General features: G+C 46.7%; 1 protein-coding gene and 1 long non-coding RNA gene across 2 annotated transcripts; one reads left to right on the forward strand and one right to left on the reverse strand.

Annotated features, from left to right (window-relative positions):
- Positions 1-431: 431 nt before the first annotated feature.
- On the reverse strand, positions 432-8,466 carry LOC144826932 (uncharacterized). Its single transcript, XR_013609974.1, has 3 exons — positions 6,938-8,466; positions 1,824-2,388; positions 432-1,785 (listed from the first exon to the last, which is right to left on the reverse strand). It is a non-coding gene; the product is annotated as an uncharacterized LOC144826932 (long non-coding RNA).
- On the forward strand, positions 7,539-17,030 carry LOC144826931 (GTPase IMAP family member 5-like). The gene is made up of 2 exons (XM_078685393.1): positions 7,539-7,600; positions 15,538-17,030. The coding sequence occupies exons 1-2, from the start codon at positions 7,585-7,587 to the stop codon at positions 16,341-16,343; spliced, it is 822 nt and encodes a 273-aa protein (XP_078541519.1). The 5' UTR covers positions 7,539-7,584; the 3' UTR covers positions 16,344-17,030.
- The last annotated feature ends 1,593 nt before the right edge of the window (positions 17,031-18,623 follow it).

An 18,623-nucleotide genomic window follows, 5' to 3' on the forward strand; every position in this document is an offset into this window, starting at 1 on the left:
TACCGGCTGGCGGTCCGAGTAGTCTGGCTGTCTGGCCTCAACTTGAAGAAAAATATTGCAACTGTCATTGCAGGACACAGAGACTCGGTTTGATTGGCCCAATGTGTCTTTTTCATCTGTTATGTCTTTGGGGGTGAAGATGATAATGTCGTAGGTCATATGCAAATTGATGTTGGAATATAAATTAATATACAAGGGCCTAATTGAGGGTCTCTTGGTATGAAATGATTTATTTGGCACTTTGGCAACACAGTTTCTGCTGCAAGAAGTTCTGTGTGTTGTGCAACTTTGACCTGCACTGAGCCTCCCATCCAATCTCAGGTTGCTGTTGTTCTGAGATGTTAAGTAGGACCATTTCTAATCATGAATACACTGACCTGTGCCCGGAGAGTGGCGCATCCCAGTTTGTCCTCCTCGAGAAGTCAGCTCATGGGAGTATCTTCTTTTGCAGTGTGAGTAACACGTGCTTCATTTAAATGCCTTAAAGTTGCTCTCTTGAGTTGTAGACATCATCATCACTGGTTTTGACCCTTAAAAAAGTGTAGTCCAGCCTCCCTTCTAATTCTGTGATGTGGTGTGCCAAAGAGAATGTTTTCCTTCTCAAGGCACGGTCGCCTGATGTCAGCTTTGACTGCCTTTATTCTTTACCAGATCAGACTTCCTTGTTCAAACCCACTGTTGTGATGCAGCGTTTGAAGGCTCAGATCAATATAGTTCCTTCTTCTCCCTTTGTCATTGTTGCGTCATTGTTGCGTAAGACCTGCTGGCCTTCAGAAGACTCCTCAAGACCTGGCTTTTCGATCAGTAGCAGCAGCTGCGCTACATTCTTTGGCCGTCCATGAAGAGACAGCAACAGAGGATGTGAGCTTCTGCCTTTGGTGTTTCAACATGTCATAAACTTGGAAGAATGTCCTACGATTCAGGCTACTGTCTTTAAGTCAGGCCGCAGGGATTCCTTGACAGCATTTTTGGATGGGTTAATCATGTAACTCTATGAACAGTTGTCCATTGAGGTTTCTCATGCTGAAGGTAGCCCTTTTTTATTTCTTTGAACTATGCTTATTTTTGTCAGCATACTGCAGGCCCTGTCTGTTCATCCTCCAGGTACCTCTTTCTTCCTGGATTAACTAAGGCTCCTGGCAAGACCTTCCTTCGGCAGGAGGTGGTTCCCCCGACTCATTGCAGCACAATTGATTACCTTGCAAGTGGGATTCCTTCCCCTCTTCATCCTACCAAGGACGCGGGAGGCTGCAATGCTTAGACTCTCACTGTGCTTCAAGCTCCTCCACTGATAGGAATCTGGACATTTCTGTTGACCATAAGCCTTTTCTAGTCTTTGCCAGGTCAGTTTTCAGCTGTCTTGGTATTTGCATGAGGTTGTGCTATTTCCCTCCTGTCAAGAAGGATGCAGCAGGATTCATCCCAGCAGTGAGGGATGCTTTCGTAGCACTGTGCTTCTTTGTCATTATCCCGGGATATGTTGGGTCTGGACATCTGCCAGGCTGCGGTATGGGAACGCCGGCTATCAGTCCTAAGTCTGCAGAGATGGCCATTTTGCCGGGACTGAGCAGCGAGACATTTTGGTGTGATGACCCCACGTTACCAGCACAATAGAGATACTGCTTCATTACTTGTTCACAATGTAAGGGATCAGTGAGTAGACCTACCTATCAGAAGAAGAAGTTGCTTTCCTTTGCAAACAATCTTGCCTGCAATACTTTCTGGCACTGCAAATTCTCACGGACATTGCAAGTCTCCTTGCTCTGAAATGTGCTCTTATGGATTCTGCATGGAGAAAAGGACAGTATCTGGTATCAGCATACATGGTCAGATGTGCAAAGGTTTTCTTTAAGGTTGCAGAATCAGGCCATTTGCGAACACAAAAAAGACAATATAAAATCTACAAAGGGCAAATTGTCAACTGGTAACTTGATACTGAATCACAATTTGCATTAGTGATTCAATATTTAAAAGGAGCATGTTTAGGGCTTCACTTCCAAATCCGTATTCCCAGGAGTATGTATTAATGTTTTGCGATCAAATTCAAATTGCAAAACTTTAATACTTTACCACCCATTGAAAAATGGTGGTAACCCATGCACAAATGGGAAGGGGTCCCTGTGAGACCCCTTATAAAATTACAAAATAAATATTTTGTATGAGCAAGCAGTGATTTCGCGTACCACTGCCTACTCCTAAAAAAAGAATTTAAAACATGTATTTCTTTTCTTTTCAAATGCATCCCATTTCCTTTAAGGAAAATGGACTGCATTAAAAGAATAATTGCTTTATTAAAAAGCAATCACAGACATGGTGGTCTGCTGATTCCAGCATGCTACCATCTCTATAATGGCTATGATACCTAGTGGGTCGCAAACAGCAACCTACCTCATTAAAAATCACTCTCCTTACTGGAGGATAAGGCACTATTTACAAAAAGATCGCACGCATAGATGAGCCTAAACTCTTACAAATCACCAACACCACAAATATACTTCAATCATGGTTATCCAAAAGCAACAAAAATGAACTTTCTAAAATACAGACTAGGGATCTTGCCAAGTACAGAGCATCAACCGCCATGGCTCAGGAAAGACGGGAAAGAAACCTGCACACTATGCAACTTAAAGAATGGTGACATTCTTCATGTAATATGCTCATGCACAGAACTGCAACACGCACGGCAACTGCTCCTTAAAGACCAACTCAAGCAAAAAGGGATTAGTACTCGAAGGCAAGCGGTGCTCGCCTGCCTGAATCCGTCAAACATCAAATTAAACTGCAGACTGGTGAGTCAAGTCAAGTCAAGTCATGGAATTTGTATAGCGCACTACATACCCAGAGGGTTTCAAGGCGCTTAGGAAGGGGAGGAGGGTTACTTGTCAAATATCCATGTTTTAAGTTGCTTTCTGAATGCTAGGTGGTTCTGGGTAAGGCGAAGGTACGCGGGGAGTGAGTTCCATGTTTTGGCAGCCAGGTATGAAAAGGATCTGCCTCCCATGGTGGTCTTGTTGATGCGAGGTACAGTGGCGAGGGCTTGGCTGGAAGAGCGTAGTTGGCGGGAGGGGGTGTAGAAGGACAGTCGTGAGTTGAGGCAATCTGGTCCGATGTCGTAGAGTGATTTGTGTGCGTGGGTAAGCAGACGGAAAGTGATCCTCTTATTGACGGGTAGCCAGTGGAGGTCTTTAAGGTGACCGGAGATGTGTTCGTTGCGTGGGATGTCTAGTATGAGCCTGGCTGAGGCGTTTTGGATTCGTTGGAGCTTCTTCTGGAGTTTTGCGGTAGTGCCTGCGTAGAGGGTGTTTCCGTAGTCCAGTCGGCTCATGACCAGAGCGTGGGTGACTGTTTTCCTCGTTTCGGAGGGGATCCAGCGAAATGTTTTCTTGAGCATGCGAAGAATGTTGAAGCAAGAAGAGGATACGGCGCTGACTTGTCTGTTCATTGAGAGTGAAGAGTCCAGGATGACGCCTAGGTTTCGTGCGTGGTCTGTTGGGATGGGTGCTTTTCCGAGGGCTTCTGGCCACCAGGAGTCGTCCCAAGCAGAGGGGGATGTACCTAAGATGAGGACTTCTGTTTTGTCCGAGTTCAGTTTCAGATGGCTTTGTTTCATCCATTCGGCAACTTCTTTCATTCCTTCGTGTAGGTTAGCTTTGGCGGTGCTGGGGTCATTGGTGAGGGAGAGGATCAGTTGAGTGTCGTCCGCGTAAGAGATGATGTTGAGGTTGTGTTGGCGTGCGATGGCCGCGAGGGGGCTCATGTATACGTTGAAGAGGGTGGGACTGAGTGAGGATCCTTGTGGTACGCCGCAGATGACTTCAGAGGCCTCGGACTTGAATGGAGGAAGGCGGACTCTCTGGGTTCTTCCGGTGAGGAACGAGGTGATCCATTCAAGTGCTTTTCCTTGGATTCCGATGTTATTGAGGCGTTGTAAAAGGGTGCTGTGGCAGACTGTGTCGAAAGCTGCAGATAGGTCAAGGAGGATGAGGGCGACTGTGTCTCCATTGTCCAGTAGAGTTCGAATGTCGTCTGTTGCTGCGATGAGGGCGGTCTCAGTGCTGTGTTTTGCTCGGAAGCCAGATTGTGAGGGATCGAGGGATTTGTTGGCTTCGAGGATGGCGGCGAGCTGGTTGTTGACAGCCTTTTCGATGACTTTGGCCGGGAATGGAAGAAGCGAGATGGGGCGGTAATTTTTGAGTTCGGTGGGGTCTGCTGTTGGTTTTTTCAGGAGGGCGGTGAGTTCAGCGTGTTTCCAGTCTTCTGGGAAGGTGGCGGAGTTGAGGGAGCAGTTGATGACGTCTCGGAGGTGTGGTGCTATGACGGAGTCTGCTTTGTTGAATATGTGGTGAGGACATGGGTCTGTGGGGGATCCTGAGTGGATGGAATTCATCAGCCGGATGGTGTCCTCAGTGGAGATTGGGTTCCAGTTGTTAAGGGTGTTCACGGGGGGAGGATGATCAGCAAATGGTAGGGTGGGTTGGTTTCCGGGTTGGTTGTCAAAGCTGTTGTGGATGTCTGCAATCTTGTTGTGGAAAAATGAGGCTAGGGAGTCGCAGAGGGCTTGAGATGGGGTGATGTCGTTGGAGTTGGCCGAGGGATTGGAAAATTCCTTGACGATGTTGAAAAGTTCCTTGCTGTTGTGGGCGTTGTTGTCAAGTCGATCTTTGAATGCTGTTTTCTTGGCTTTTCGGATCAGTTGGTGGTGAGTGCGGGTGGCGCTTTTGAAGGCGTCCTTGGTGCTGGTGGTTGGGTCTTTTTTCCAAGCCTTTTCAAGGGAACGGCAGAGTTTCTTGGACTTCTTGAGATCATCGTTGAACCATGAGGCCTTCTTGCTGCCAGGTTTGCTTTGACGTTTTTTCAGTGGTGCTAAGGTGTCGGCGGTGTTGGATAACCATAGGGTGAGGTTGGCGGCGGCTTCGTTGGTGTCAGAAGATAGGGCTGGGGGGTTTCGAAGGAGCGATGCGGAGATTTGGTCCGTGGTGATTTTGTTCCAGTTTCTTTGCAGGGTAGGTTGGAGGAGTATGTTGGGTTTTGGTTTGTTGTAGGTGAAGTGAACGCAGCTGTGGTCAGTCCAGAGGAGGTCCGTGGTGTGGCTGAAGGAGACATGGTTGCTGGAGGTGAAGATTGGGTCGAGTGTGTGACCTGCGATGTGGGTGGGGAAGTGACCAGTTGTTTAAGTCCGAGGTTGGCGAGGTTGTCCAAGAGGGTGGTGGTGTTGCGGTCGTTGCTCTTTTCAAGGTGAAAGTTGAGGTCTCCCAGAAGGATGTAGTCTTTGGAGGGGAGCGCGTGTGGGGTGATGAAGTCCGTGATGTCTTCACTGAATTTAGCTCGGGGTCCTGGTGGTCTGTAGAGGAGGGTGCCTCTGAGTGTGGTCTTGGGGTCGATGTGTATTTGGAAGTGGAGGTGTTCGGAGTTGGCGAGGTTGGCGTCAGAGCTGGTTGAGATGCAGATTGATTTTTTATGGACGATAGCGATCCCTCCTCCGGTGTGGCTGGTACGGTCTTTGCGAGTGATCTTATAGTCTTCGGGGATGGCAATGGTGATGTCTGGTGCGGAGGAAGCGTTCATCCATGTTTCCGTTAGGAAGGCGACGTCTGGAGAGATGGTGTCTAGTAGATTCCATAGGTCGATGGCGTGTCTGTGGACTGATCGGGTGTTGAGAAGGATGCATTGTAGGTGGTTGGGGTCGGGGATCTGTGGTGTGGTCGTAGCGGAGATGTTGACGGTGCCGCTGAATTTGCAGGAGTAGCAGGAGAAAGGTCCATGGGTGTGTCCAGGAACGGCTTGGACGCAGTTGGTGGAGCGGCCGGGGTTGAGGGCTAGGAGGGTGGCGGCATCGTAGGTGACGCGGGGGGGCTGGGCAGCGCGAGGGGCAGGGGGTATGGCGCTGGGCGCGGTCCAGGCGCGGACGGGCGTAGACGGGCTTACCTTTGGCGCACCTTCGGCGCGAATGGGGCGCGGTCGCTGCGCGTGAACGCTGCGCGCGGGAACTACTGTCATATATGGATAGTGGAGGGGAGGGGCGAGGGCGGCTCGGCTGGGAGGCGGGGCGGGCTCGGGTCAACACGAAGCACAACAACAACAGCTACAAAATGGAGGGGGGAGTCGAGCAGGGCGCTGGGGGGTATCGCGCTATGACTTTGGCAAGAAAACAATGGTGCAAGCAGGCGAGGAGCACTCAATGCGGTTAAAGGCACAGTGAAGTAATGCAGCTCAGTTCAATGAAACCGGCAGGCAAGCGGCGAGGTTGAAACAATTAATTAAATTAAATGGCAGTGCAAATATGCTAGCGAGCTTACAACAAGTAATTGAATGGCAGTACAAACAAATATGCTAGCGACGTTTAAAACAATTAATTCAATGGCAGAAGCAGCGTGGGTCAAACAATTAATTCAATGGCAGAAGCAGCGTGGGTCAAACAATTAAATAAATGGCAGAAGCAGCGTGGGTCAAATAAATTATTTAAATGGCAGAAGCAGCGTGGGTCAACGATACCGCTACACGGTGGAGAGGCAGAGGAGCGACCACTCGGGGCAGAAGCACAGAGGAACGGTCGAGCGAAGAGCGCTAAGTCAGCCGATACTGGGGGATAACCCCACAGACTTACGTCGATAAGCAACTGACCACCAACACCCAAAGGGCACAACTAGTGCACATGTCCGTCCAGCACAGAGGGTAATTCTTGAGAAACGCAAAAATGCTAGGGGCAAAAACAGCACATGGGCGAACAAGATGGGAACAATTCGAAATATGAGCACCTGCACTGTTTTCCACTCAGTGTAAAAAGAGTGCTGAATAGTCTCATTGAATTACTTCTGTGTAAATCTCCTAAAATTTTATGATCTATTTTAATGGTTTTAAAGAATGATGTTTTAAGAATTTTTGTAATACGTACTGCAAAGGTTTTAATTAACTATGCATAATAAACTAAACTTCAAACTTCATTAAAAGTCATGAGGTAGGTCAATTTTGTGACTTATTGGGATTCAATAATTTCAACTAAAATGTTTATACATTAGAAATAACATTTCCTTAGTTGCGATTTGGAGATAATTGCAATTAGGAAATTGTTCTTCCTAATGTTAGGACATTTTGCCCATAGTTTAACACCTTATATGCATCACTGATGCTTCAAACAAGGTAAAGGCTCAAGGCATGCAGCACCATCTGTTGACAGAGAGGAGACACTGGAAGAGATTTGAGGTTTAGTGTGGTACCTGGCGGGGTTTTATAAGTTGATCCACTAGAAAGACTGTTATTGAAAGCATGTGTATTTTTCTTCATACAGAATTTCACAGTTAATCTTAGGATTTTGCAGGTCTGTTAGATTCTATAAGTAAATTGTATTGTTGTGCAATATTTACTTAAAATGTATGTGGAAATGTAAAGGAAAACACGTTCATGCCTCATTTATATACCTGGTTTGTTCATCAAAAACTGGAAATAATATAAAATTATGCTTTCAAGACTGCTCATGGTGATCTCTGCTATTGTATATCTGTGTACCTATTCTATATTAATTTTCCTTTGCATTTGTTTCTAGTTTATTGACTGACTTTTACTTCAGGCCCTGTTCTTCCATCCACAATGAACAATAACATAAGTAAGTAAAGTGAAATTTATTCTATGTAAGTGTATGAAACCTCTTTCTTACCATTTCTTTCATTGTTGTGTCATTTTATTGACATAGATGCCCTGTCTCACCTTTACGCTGTTGACCTTGTGGGCTTTTGTTGTTAACACCTATTTCCCCATGTTAGAAATGGGATCTCTGGTTGGCTGAGGCTTGCGCCAAAGCCAGGCAGAGACCACCACTCTAGTCAGGGAAAGGGAGTTACACGGCAAGAATAACCCCTGCTCACCCCCTTGGCAACGTGACACGAGGAGTCAGGCTTCTCCCGGAGGCAATGTGTAAAGCATTTGCGCACGCACCCACCAGCAACAACATCCCAGGCCCCCCACATAAAGAACTCCACACAAGGTTATACCAAAAATAGCCTTTGTACTCTCAAAACACATTAGAATAATAATCACACCATATACATTGTGCCAACTGGCATGGGCAATATTTACAAGGGATTATGTACACCTGACAGGGCCACATGGACTACTGTCAGGATCATCACAAAGTGAACTTGGTAAAAGTGAACTAAATCATAAACATACAAGTAAAATAGGTCATAGAACGTACAGCCAGTAAACACTGATACTCACTGTACTTTGCAACAGTCTGTGACATGAAATCCATCATGCACAGTATCCCATGAGTCTAACTACATTAGACCCTAACCACCTAAACATTACACTAGGGGCGTAAATCACACAGGGAAGTATAATCTCCCTAACACAAACCTAAACAGGTAAAACAACCTCCTATGCATAAATCATATCTCGACGTATCAAAACAGGGTGCACAAAACATACTATACACAATACATTTCCTGGCACCCAAAAGCATTGGCACATAAATCACATTAGCACATACATCACATTAGGGCCTGTGCCCTATAACTGTAACCATCCCCCCTGGCCAACTGGCCATCTAAAATAAGGGGGCTCAAACACCCTATGTCCAGAGAGTCAGGGCTGCTGCCTAAGCAGCAAAGGTCAAGGTTGCGTCACTGTGCAAAGCATAAACGTTGCAGCTGCCCACTACTTGCTGGGCAACTGAGAACAATAAACTGAGGCCTAAACGCTGGAGCTGGCACTAGGTGATGCGCAGCTGTGGAAGGCCAAGGTAGGGCGACGGAGTGAGTCTCAATCCCAGACTCACAAAGACCTGTCCCCTGAATAGAAATACCTAAACGGTGTAGCTGCTCACTACTTGCTGGGCAGCTGTGAACTGTATACTGCGACATGGGCTCTCACTGGCCCTCAGAACAACTTGCCACACGTTGGAGCCCTCTAGGCTCTAGAACAAATAAAGCGCACATTGGAGCCCTCTAGGCTTTAAAAATAAACATGTGCCCTGGGGCCCTCTGGCGCCTAGACTAATCAAGCGCCCATCGTAGATGACGCACTGGCCCCCAAACACTGGTGCTTTAAAATAACTGTGCCCCCTAGGAGCCACTGGCGATAAACATAAACATGCCCACAAGGGGCAGCTGCCCTCTGAAAGGGGGGGCAACGGGAAGAAATGTGGCCACGCGGAAGCCCTTGCGGCTCTGGAAAACTAATGGGAGTGGGGGGAGCCGCCTACGCTCCTTAAACAAACATGCCCCCAAACGTAGGAGCGGCCCGCTGCAAGACTGGGCCGCTCGAGTGACAACACCGGCCTGGGGCCTCGTCTGGCCCCTGGCAACATGGAGCCCCACTTCCCGGGGCGCCGCAAAGGAGGGATGTCTCGTTAGGGCAGCCCTCTGTCAAGCGGGGCTGCCCTGAAGGGAGGCACCAACGTGGTGATTCCCTACTACCCTCCCCCAGCCAGCTTTACTTACCGGCTCAGCGCGGGGGAGGTTCTCTCCATCGGGCGGCGGGGCAGGCACAGGCAATATGCCTCGAGCCCCTCCGCTCTCTCAGTGGTGTCGGCAGGGCTCTCCCTCACTTCCGGGAGCCCTGCCTTCACAAACGTGCAGTGCTTCACCCGGTCCTCTCTCCTCGGGGACCGGGACTTAAATGGGAGCCCGCGAGGCTCCGGATGTGTTCCAGGCACTGGTGCCGCCCACCTCCATCAGTTCCGGGTCGCGGTAGGCAGCGGCCCGGCAGCATTTCGCAAAGCTACTCGGGCTGCGGCGGTGACTCTATGGCGGCATAAACGGGGTGGCACCCGTACTTCAAAACAGGGGTAATCGCCTCAATCAGGGTGGGCACCTGCGGCTTTAAATAAAAGGGTATAACTCAGGGTGGGCACCTGCTCACCATAATGTGTCGAATAAGCGGGGTGGGCACCCGCAAGGCCCACAAGGAAGGGGGAAGCCCTACGAGGGGGATCCCCTCGGCGAGGGTGGCAGCGCCGCGTGGGTCAGCCCCCAGGCTCTCCCTCGCTGAGAGGAGCAAATCAGAAGCATGCCCAGTCTGGAAATGAAGTGCAGGAAGTCTGTAACAAGCCTTGGTAAAGTCCAAAAAGGAAGCATTAGGTCCCAGAAGTCCTGGGTAGCAAAGATGGAGCAACACTGCTCCCAACAAGGAAATTCCTCCAGCATCCAGAGGCTGGGCAGGGCCCAGGAAGGTAAGCTTTCCCCTGGGCCCCAGCAGCAACACGCCCCTGGTAGATTCGAGTTGAACACAAGAACATTTTCATGGGGTCACAGCCCCTCTTAATACACAAGATCCTTTGTCTCCAAAGGTGCAGGCAAGGGGTGAACCAGATGCAATTGGTTATGGAGCACTTTGTTTTTCTCAGCCCCTCTCCCTATTCACAGGACAGGCCAGGGACATAAGACACACCACAGGGGGTGGAGCCAGCATTGTGAAGGGAAGGTCCAGCCCTATTCATGTCCCAGGTGCAACTCCTCCCTGCCATCAACATGCAGATCTCCCCATTCACCACCGGGCAGACCCATCCTGACTCCTGGAGCCAGACACACCAGCCAGCTCCAGCCAATCATAAGCCAGACAGTCAATTCACATTCACTGCACAGACATGCCAACTTCTAAAAGTGGCACTTCCACATTAGACACATTAAATCTGTGCACACCATCGCACAGCATTCAACCTCATGAGTTCGCACATACCAAACTCAACCCTGCACTCCCAACACATCAGGAACTACCATGGACACACATATTCCCCATGCATTCCTATGGGAGGGCAGGCCAATCTCACCGCATGCACTAAGAGAGCGCACACACTTTACACTGGGCCACAATGCTAAAGTGTGCAAAGACCAGAAATCACGATAATTATGTAATATTAAAAGGCAAGAGGTTCAGGGGTGAACCTGCCAAAAGGGCCAAGTCCAACACCCCAGTATTCACCTTCCCTATTATGTGGCATCATTATCAGACCTGTAATCTCATCTTCTTTATCTGTATTTGTTATTTCTTTTTTGAGTTCAATAAGGTTTATTAATCATAATATAAAGTATGAATACAAAATACAGTAAAAGAATTGTGGGGAAAGACAGGAGGGGGGAGGGAGGGAAGGGAAAGCATAGGAAGAAAAATCAGAATACAATGTAGAGTTGAAGGAACGACGATAAACTTATCATGGGTATGAAAAAGTAAAAATAAAGGGTACAATAATTATACAATAGAAGTAAATGCAAATGAGGTTATGCAGGTAATTATGTTAACAAAGAAAGGGGAATGAAAAGGGGCATCAAGGGGGTTTAGAAACCTCCTGCTGAGCAGGGTGTGGGCAAAAGGAACGAGTTATACAATTATCCAAATACATCGTAACAGGAAGCCATAAATCTGCATGTTTAGTTGCCATCTGGGCAGGAAAAAACAAAAGCAGTATCAAGCCTATGATTGTGACAAACATTAGAGGAAGACTTCCAATTAATAGTAATTTGTTGAAACGCAACAGGCAGTAGTAAATCAACAATACGAACATAAAGATCAGTCTCGTCCCAACAAGGAGAAAGATTTCCCAAAAAGATATGGGTAGGAGAGAAGGGAATACAAGTATGAAAAATAACATTAATTTGTGCCCAAACCTGTAACCAAAAGGCATGTACATTCTTGCATAGGAACAACATATGAAACAGGGTGACATTAGGTGAGGAGCAAGACCAACATACATCTGGGGTGGCAGGGAATCCCTTGTGGAGGGTAGAAGGAGTCTGAAGCAATCGGTTATATATGAAAAATATAGATTGCGTCAGGAACGCCGCCCTAGAGGTTTTACGAACTTTTGTCCAAAGCTTGTCCCACTGAGATACTGGCCATGATGCAGAAAAATCAATTTCCCAATGCTCCTCTACCTTGGACTTGAGTCTGGGGAGTGTATGTGCATGAAGGTGCTTGTAAATAACAGAAGCCTTGGGAAGAGCATGTGGGATAGAATGAAATTGGAGAGGAAGGGCAGTTGAAATAGGAGAAGGGGTCCCCTGCAAGAGTCTCGTATAAACCTCCATGACTGTTGAAGATATTTGGGAGCAAATGAGGAGTGTAGATGAAAGGTGGAACATAGGGTGTGGAAAGGCAGAAAGGTGGATTGTGAAAAGAGCTGCGATATCCAAAGCAATCCTTTGGATCTCCAAGATTTCCAGTAAAAGGGTTTACCTCGGATTAAAAGATATTTATTATGCCAAATAGTGGATGAGAGGAAATCGGCAATATTCGCAGGGGGGAGGGTTGGAGGATAAGAGGAGTTTGATAGTGAATTTATGAATGAGAGTAGGAATTGTATCCTGTTTCTGTTGGTTTTACGACTCTGGGCACTTTGCTACTGTGTTTTAGTGCTAAAGTGCATATGCTGTCCAGGTAAATTGCTATTATGAATTGGTGTTCCCATGATTGGCATATTTGATTTACTGGTAAGTCCCTAGTAAATTGCACTGAGTGTGCCAGGGCCTGTAAATCAAATGCTACTAATCTGCCTACAACACTGATTGTGCCACCCACATGAGGAGCCTGTAAATGTAACTCAGAACTTCCTCTGCTATGTCTGTGCACAGTTTGATACTGCAGCAGCTCAGGTCGTGAGGCACCGCTCTGTTAGAAGAAAAAGCTGTATTCATGGATCTGGGAAATACTCTATAAAGCAGCTTTCCATTAATTAAAATCAACACTGAAAATGTCAACTTGACAAGTAAGTGTTGAATCATGCAGAAAACTGTTGAATATTCAATAATATTCAGTAGAAATACAGTCCCATTAGTTAATGATAATGTTCTGCTATATAATACTGTCCCAAATTTGATCATACATTTCTAAGCCGATTTTGTCAAGTGACAGCTAGCCTCTTGACCCAAGGTGTACCTCTGAGCAAAAGAAATGGGTCCGTTCCACCTCAAAATAGTAACCATAAATTAAAAGCTGGCCTGTTTGTATTCATTCTCCCCACTGGGTATAGCGTGTTGTTCTAGAGCAAAAAGGAAGCCTAAGGAAAAGTGCCCGCTATGCTGGACAAGAGACGCACTAGACCATAGACTCAGAGCGTTTCAGCAATAACGATTTCCTCTACTAACCTCTTAGTCGGTACCCCGGTAACCCTCAAGACAAAAACATTTTTTGACCTCTTGTATCAAGAAAATTAAGAGAGGGCTAACACTGGGACTTGATTGCTATTTTATTTTATTTAACATGAGTCCTGATAGCAGTATACTATAACATCACTGTGTTAAGTACTATATTGCCCAAGATCTTAGGAGTGCTTAATAGGGACTCTTAAATAGGACTCCTTCGATGTTAACATAAGATCACTTGCTTGCACTATATGCGTCTCTGCCCTCTCCCTGTAGGATTGTACTAGACCCACAGACGTCTTTTGTTCATGATGTACACACACTCACAGACTCGGTGCCCTGCTTCAAGGAGGGGGTTGACATAAACAGGGGGTCAGAATTGTGAGGTAACTCCAGTGGTGCGCAGTGTCACCGAGGTGGATTAGGGAACTGGCACGGGGGATCATATTCCTGGTGGTGGGTGGGCCACTTTACTGACTCTAGATGAGAGGTGCAGGTAGAGGGGTTCTCTCATAGTAAAAGCCCTGGTAAGTGAGTATTGAGACATGCCAAAAGAGAATGGGTTGAGGGACAGCAGCAGTCACACACTGTCTCACCAATCTTGCGAGAATGATGTCGGGGTACTTTTATGAGACACTGAATGGTTGGGTGAAGGGTAGTTTGGTTGACACATATGAGGGGCTGTGTAATTTGGATGCTGGAGAGCATATGTTCAGTCCCTGTTTTCCAAAGCTATGCCAATACCCGGTTGTGTGTGAGTTTTCTGACACCAGGGCACTTGCACTGAAAAGGTAGCATGGAGTCCAGGAAGCTATAAAGCAAGGGAGGGCCAGATTCCTTTTAGTTGGTTCAGCTAGCGTAATGCAGTCTTGTGTTCTTTTGTTGATGTCTTACTTGAGATTAAGGTCTGGGTCTGTCGTAGGGATTCTGCTCTTACAGACCTATGCACAAGAAAGTGGGACATCAGTGCAAGAAGGGTTGTACCGCCCTCACACCTAAGAACCCATGTTCCCAAGACCGACTAGCTATAGTGTCTCATTAGCTCCCCAGACCTTCCGGAGATACCCATTGCTTAGGCAACCCAGAACACAGAACTCTTCGACCTCTCAGGGTCGCTGCAGCAATGCACACCTTTTCTCACTTACTCTTGCATCTCCACACCTAATAAACATTCATTTTGAACTAACATGCTCTGTATGTAGATCTATAATGCAGTATCCGAGCTAATACCAGCAGCAAAATGCATAAGAATAAAACAATAAGCATTGTTACAATTCCATTGGCAACAAATGGGGAAATAATTTTTAATGAACCATGGCAAAAGGACTATAATGCCTAAATCACCCTCCCCAGGATAGGGTTATGTTTTATTTATAGGAAAAAAGATCTCTTTTTCTGGGGGACCCCTCACCATAGAACCTAAAAACGCTGGTTACATCATAGGCACAGCAAAAGCTCTGGTTCATAGAAGGACATTTTCTGTCTGCCTACAGAATCTTGCTGCGTATTAGCATAATGCAAGCATTTCTTAATCGTGCCAAAAAGTGTAACATTTTATGGCTAAACAATACGGGCTAACCAGAACTAAGTGCCAATTTGTCTTGTTTTTCGACCTTGTACGAAGCACTCAGATTATAACAGTTTGAGCTCATGTAGGCTGAAAGGCGCGTTGCACAATAAGTTTGCAGAGTAATGTGTGCGAAAATAAAAAGACACGAAAAGCTGAAAAACATGGCTGCTGGACTTAGTCTAACTTAGCAAAGTCTAGAATTACCCCAGGGGCCAATCGACAGGTCCAGGGAGAATCTGTTCAGGTTCATGCAGTTGAATCAGGTTTTGACTTGTCGCTATTTGGTTATCTTTCATTAAATGGCAGGAAGTGTGTTTGGTGTGATTGGGCTCTGAAGCCTATTGTTTGTTGATACAGAACTCTGCCAACCCGGGTATACGCACCAGGTATATCCCCGGTGGCGAGACCAGAACTGATGCCAAGTTCACTTTAATTTTAGACATGTGTGGTTCTCAAAGTGTACAGACCGCCCACAAAGTTGTTATGATGAAGGCATGTTCCATGGGTATTCACTTCACTTTGAATGTCTTTCCACTCATGCCTTCAATGAAATGAACTCAAAATAACGTGAAGCGAGGAAAGTGCACACAACCTATACTGTGTTAACGTGTACAGCAATGAACCGTGGTCATGGATGGATACTCACTGTTTATTTTACTCTATTTTTCAGAAAATCAGATGCCACAATTTTTATTTGTGGTTAAATAAGGTGCCATTAGATATGTATGATGTTTGCATTTGTGTTCTAGGTTGTTCCCTAAGATGGGATTCTGGGTTTCTGAGATTTTGAAAATAATATACACTTTGCCTCCTGCCCACACTGACCATCTCCTCCTCTGTGCTACTTTGAACCTGGCACATCTTTGCTTGCTTACATATTGTCGTTTCTCCTTCTAGACAGACCGGACTATGGTTCACATGGTGAAAATGATGACCTGACCATTTTACTGACTGGAAGCACTGGAGCAGGGAAAAGCGCCACTGGAAACTCCATCCTTGGGGAGAGGCGCTTTATTTCCAGGGCGTCTCCGAAGACAGTGACAATAGCGTGTGACAAGGAGGTCTGTGACCGGGACGGGAGGCGCCTCGTGGTGGTGGACACTCCAGGGTTCTTGAACAGTAACATAACAGAAGAAGTGAGGAGTGACCTGATTCATTGTCGGCAGCTCTGTGGTGCTGGCCCCCACGCCATTGTCCTGGTGCTCCAGGCTGGGAGATTCACCGAAGAGGAGCGCAAGGCAGTTCAGAGAGTCCAGGATTTGTTTGGACGCGGGGTGCTGCAGCACATGGTCATCGTATTCACTCGGAAAGATGATCTGGAAGACAAACCAATAGAAATATTTGTTTCAGAAGCTGAGGCAAGACTCAGAGAGTTAACTGCAAAATGTGGAGGTCGGTACTGCGCCTTCAACAATAGAGCGACTGGAGAAGAAAACGACACACAGGTGTCCAAGCTGATTACCCTAATAGACCAGATTAAGAAGGGGAGATATATTCTTCAAGATCCTACTGCTAGATCACCGCCTGGTAGAGGTCTATTGATTAGACACATCTGGAACATAGGCATGGCCATAGGGGCTGGGCTGGGATTGGTAATTGGAGGAGCAGTGACTGCAGCTGGAGGGTGGGTATATTCATTCCTGATGATGCTTCTCCCTGTTCTGTTGGGTCTCGGGGGAGGGGTGCTTTGGTGCTTGTTCTAAAAGCGTTCATCATGTGACGATTTTACTTGGGTCTAATGAGCCAAACCCATGAGTGTTTGTGTCCCTGTCTTCATAGGATGCTAGCTCAGGGTGGGAGAGGGCGTACAGCCAAGTGCGGAACCACACTCACAGTAATAATACAAACCGCCAATAGCTATGTAGTCACAATAGGCATTGTAAATACTAGTCAACAATTGATGTAAACCTTGGGCACAAGGGCTGCTTTAATCCAGGATACCCAAGCCCCTGTGCCATTCTTCCATTGGCTGTGAGCTCATGGAATCAAACTTGCTTCCCATGAAACAGTTTAACACAGAGAACAGGCAGCTTAACAATCAGGACCTACAGCTGGCATGTCTCATTAATGCTGACGAGTTACAATCAAAAAGACTTTTAGAAGGACATCCCACTCCATGTTCTAATGTCCTTTGTATATTAAAAAGGTGCGTATTGTCTATTAAGATGCCTGCACCAGAGAAAGCGCCGACAAGACCACTCTAAAGCAGGGGCGTGTGTGTGACAATTCTAATTGCTAAACATCAAACATTGCATTACTATCAGAAACATAGAGAAAACAATTAAACTTCTGTGTCCTGTGCATGAATAAAAGCTGTCAGGGCATATATTCTAAACTTTATCGACATGCTATAGTGAAACATTAATGAATAAAAATAGACTGAAACTCTCTATTACTTGTCAACAGTTTCCATTTAATACATGTAGCAGGAACTTTGCTGCGCGGTCAATACCCTTACATTAGAGATTATTGCTCCAAAATGCAGAACAGGTGAACAGAGGCAAACGATCGAATAAGTTATTGGTGCTGTGCTCTGGAGGAGGGACAAGGGGGAGATTGACAAGCCAGTCTGCCAATCCAGCAGCGGGGTCTGAAAGTAGAAGCAAAGTAGCCTTCATACACACATTGGATCTGTGAGGAGAGCAATTTAAATTTGTGGATATATGTTTCATGCCCAGTGTGTGTGTCTCTGACGCTCTTTCCTCACTACACAAAGATGTTACCAAAAGTAGCAGCTTTGTTGGCCTTAGGTAAGGAATAGGCTTCTACAGAAGCCCTTGCACTAGCTTATTCTTGCACCTGGGTCTTGGCCAACTCCTCTCATAAGGTGGCGCTTTGGCTGCTCAGATGAAGAGAGTAGGAAGGCGGATGCAACGTCCCTTGCAGGGGTACATTAGAGCGGAAAGCACTTTAGCATTCCCTCACTGCCCGGAAGGGGCTAGTATTTCTTCTATGCCTACCTGGAGGGAAGGGGTCAATCACAAGGGACAGCAGATCTCACCTCAACCAGGAACAACGCACTTCCGGGAGCACAAGGGTATTTAGGTGGACAGCTCACCTGGGCAAGCCCTCTTTTCCGGCATAGGCAGCAGAAGAATTTCAGGAAGGGGTGCCAGCACTTAGTCCTTTACAGTGCTGCACGTAGATGATCACCGGTAAGATACCCTTGCCTGTGTTCATATATACATGCATGACAAAATGCAAATAAACTTGTAACAGTTTTCCCACAAGACAAAGGTGTTGGTGTGTTTTGTTCCTAATGCAACTGTATAACTGTCTTTTTCTCCAAGTCAGGATCCCTATAACGTACGTGAGATAACAGGGGGCTAGGGGTGGGAATGCTAGTGACAAGGAATGCAGGAAGTGCATGTGCCTCCCTAAACCATTGCAATCTACATTCTATTTACTTGGCCTTTGCTGCCCTTTGACTCAGCTTGTATAGACCTGCACAACCTCTAAATGTAGATCTATTAACCATTGTGATTCCATTCCCTGCCCTGGCCTCCCTTCATGGGATGCTCCTCCCACCCCCGGACCACAGCTCCCTCCTCCCTTGCCCTGTGTCTTACTGAGCTCCCCCAGCCCAGCTCTGCAGTCAGCCTGCTGCTGTTTTGTCGTCAGTTATAGGTTTTGTAGTTATCAGGACTGGGGCGCTTCAAGCAATGCAGTGTGTAGTTATGGGTGAAGGATACGATCGTCAAGATAATGGGACGGTGCTGCCAGTTTAGAGGGGAACCCTAAACCCTCTTTGCGGAGCCAGGCGGGAGACGCCTTGGCACCATACAGATACACAACAGGTACTGGGCACACGTATGGTAAACAGTTCTGATAACACAACAGTAAAGGAAAAGATCGATAGACACCGGTAATGTGATAAAAACAACACGTTAGCTTTATGTGGATCTTTTCTTCAGATTTTACAACACCAGCCGACACGTGTTTCATCTAAAGGGCGATACCTGTGACTCATCAGGGCTGAAATG

This window comes from Lissotriton helveticus, chromosome 4_1 (assembly GCF_964261635.1).
Source record: "Lissotriton helveticus chromosome 4_1, aLisHel1.1, whole genome shotgun sequence".
In the NCBI taxonomy this organism is placed as follows: Eukaryota; Metazoa; Chordata; class Amphibia; order Caudata; family Salamandridae; genus Lissotriton; species Lissotriton helveticus.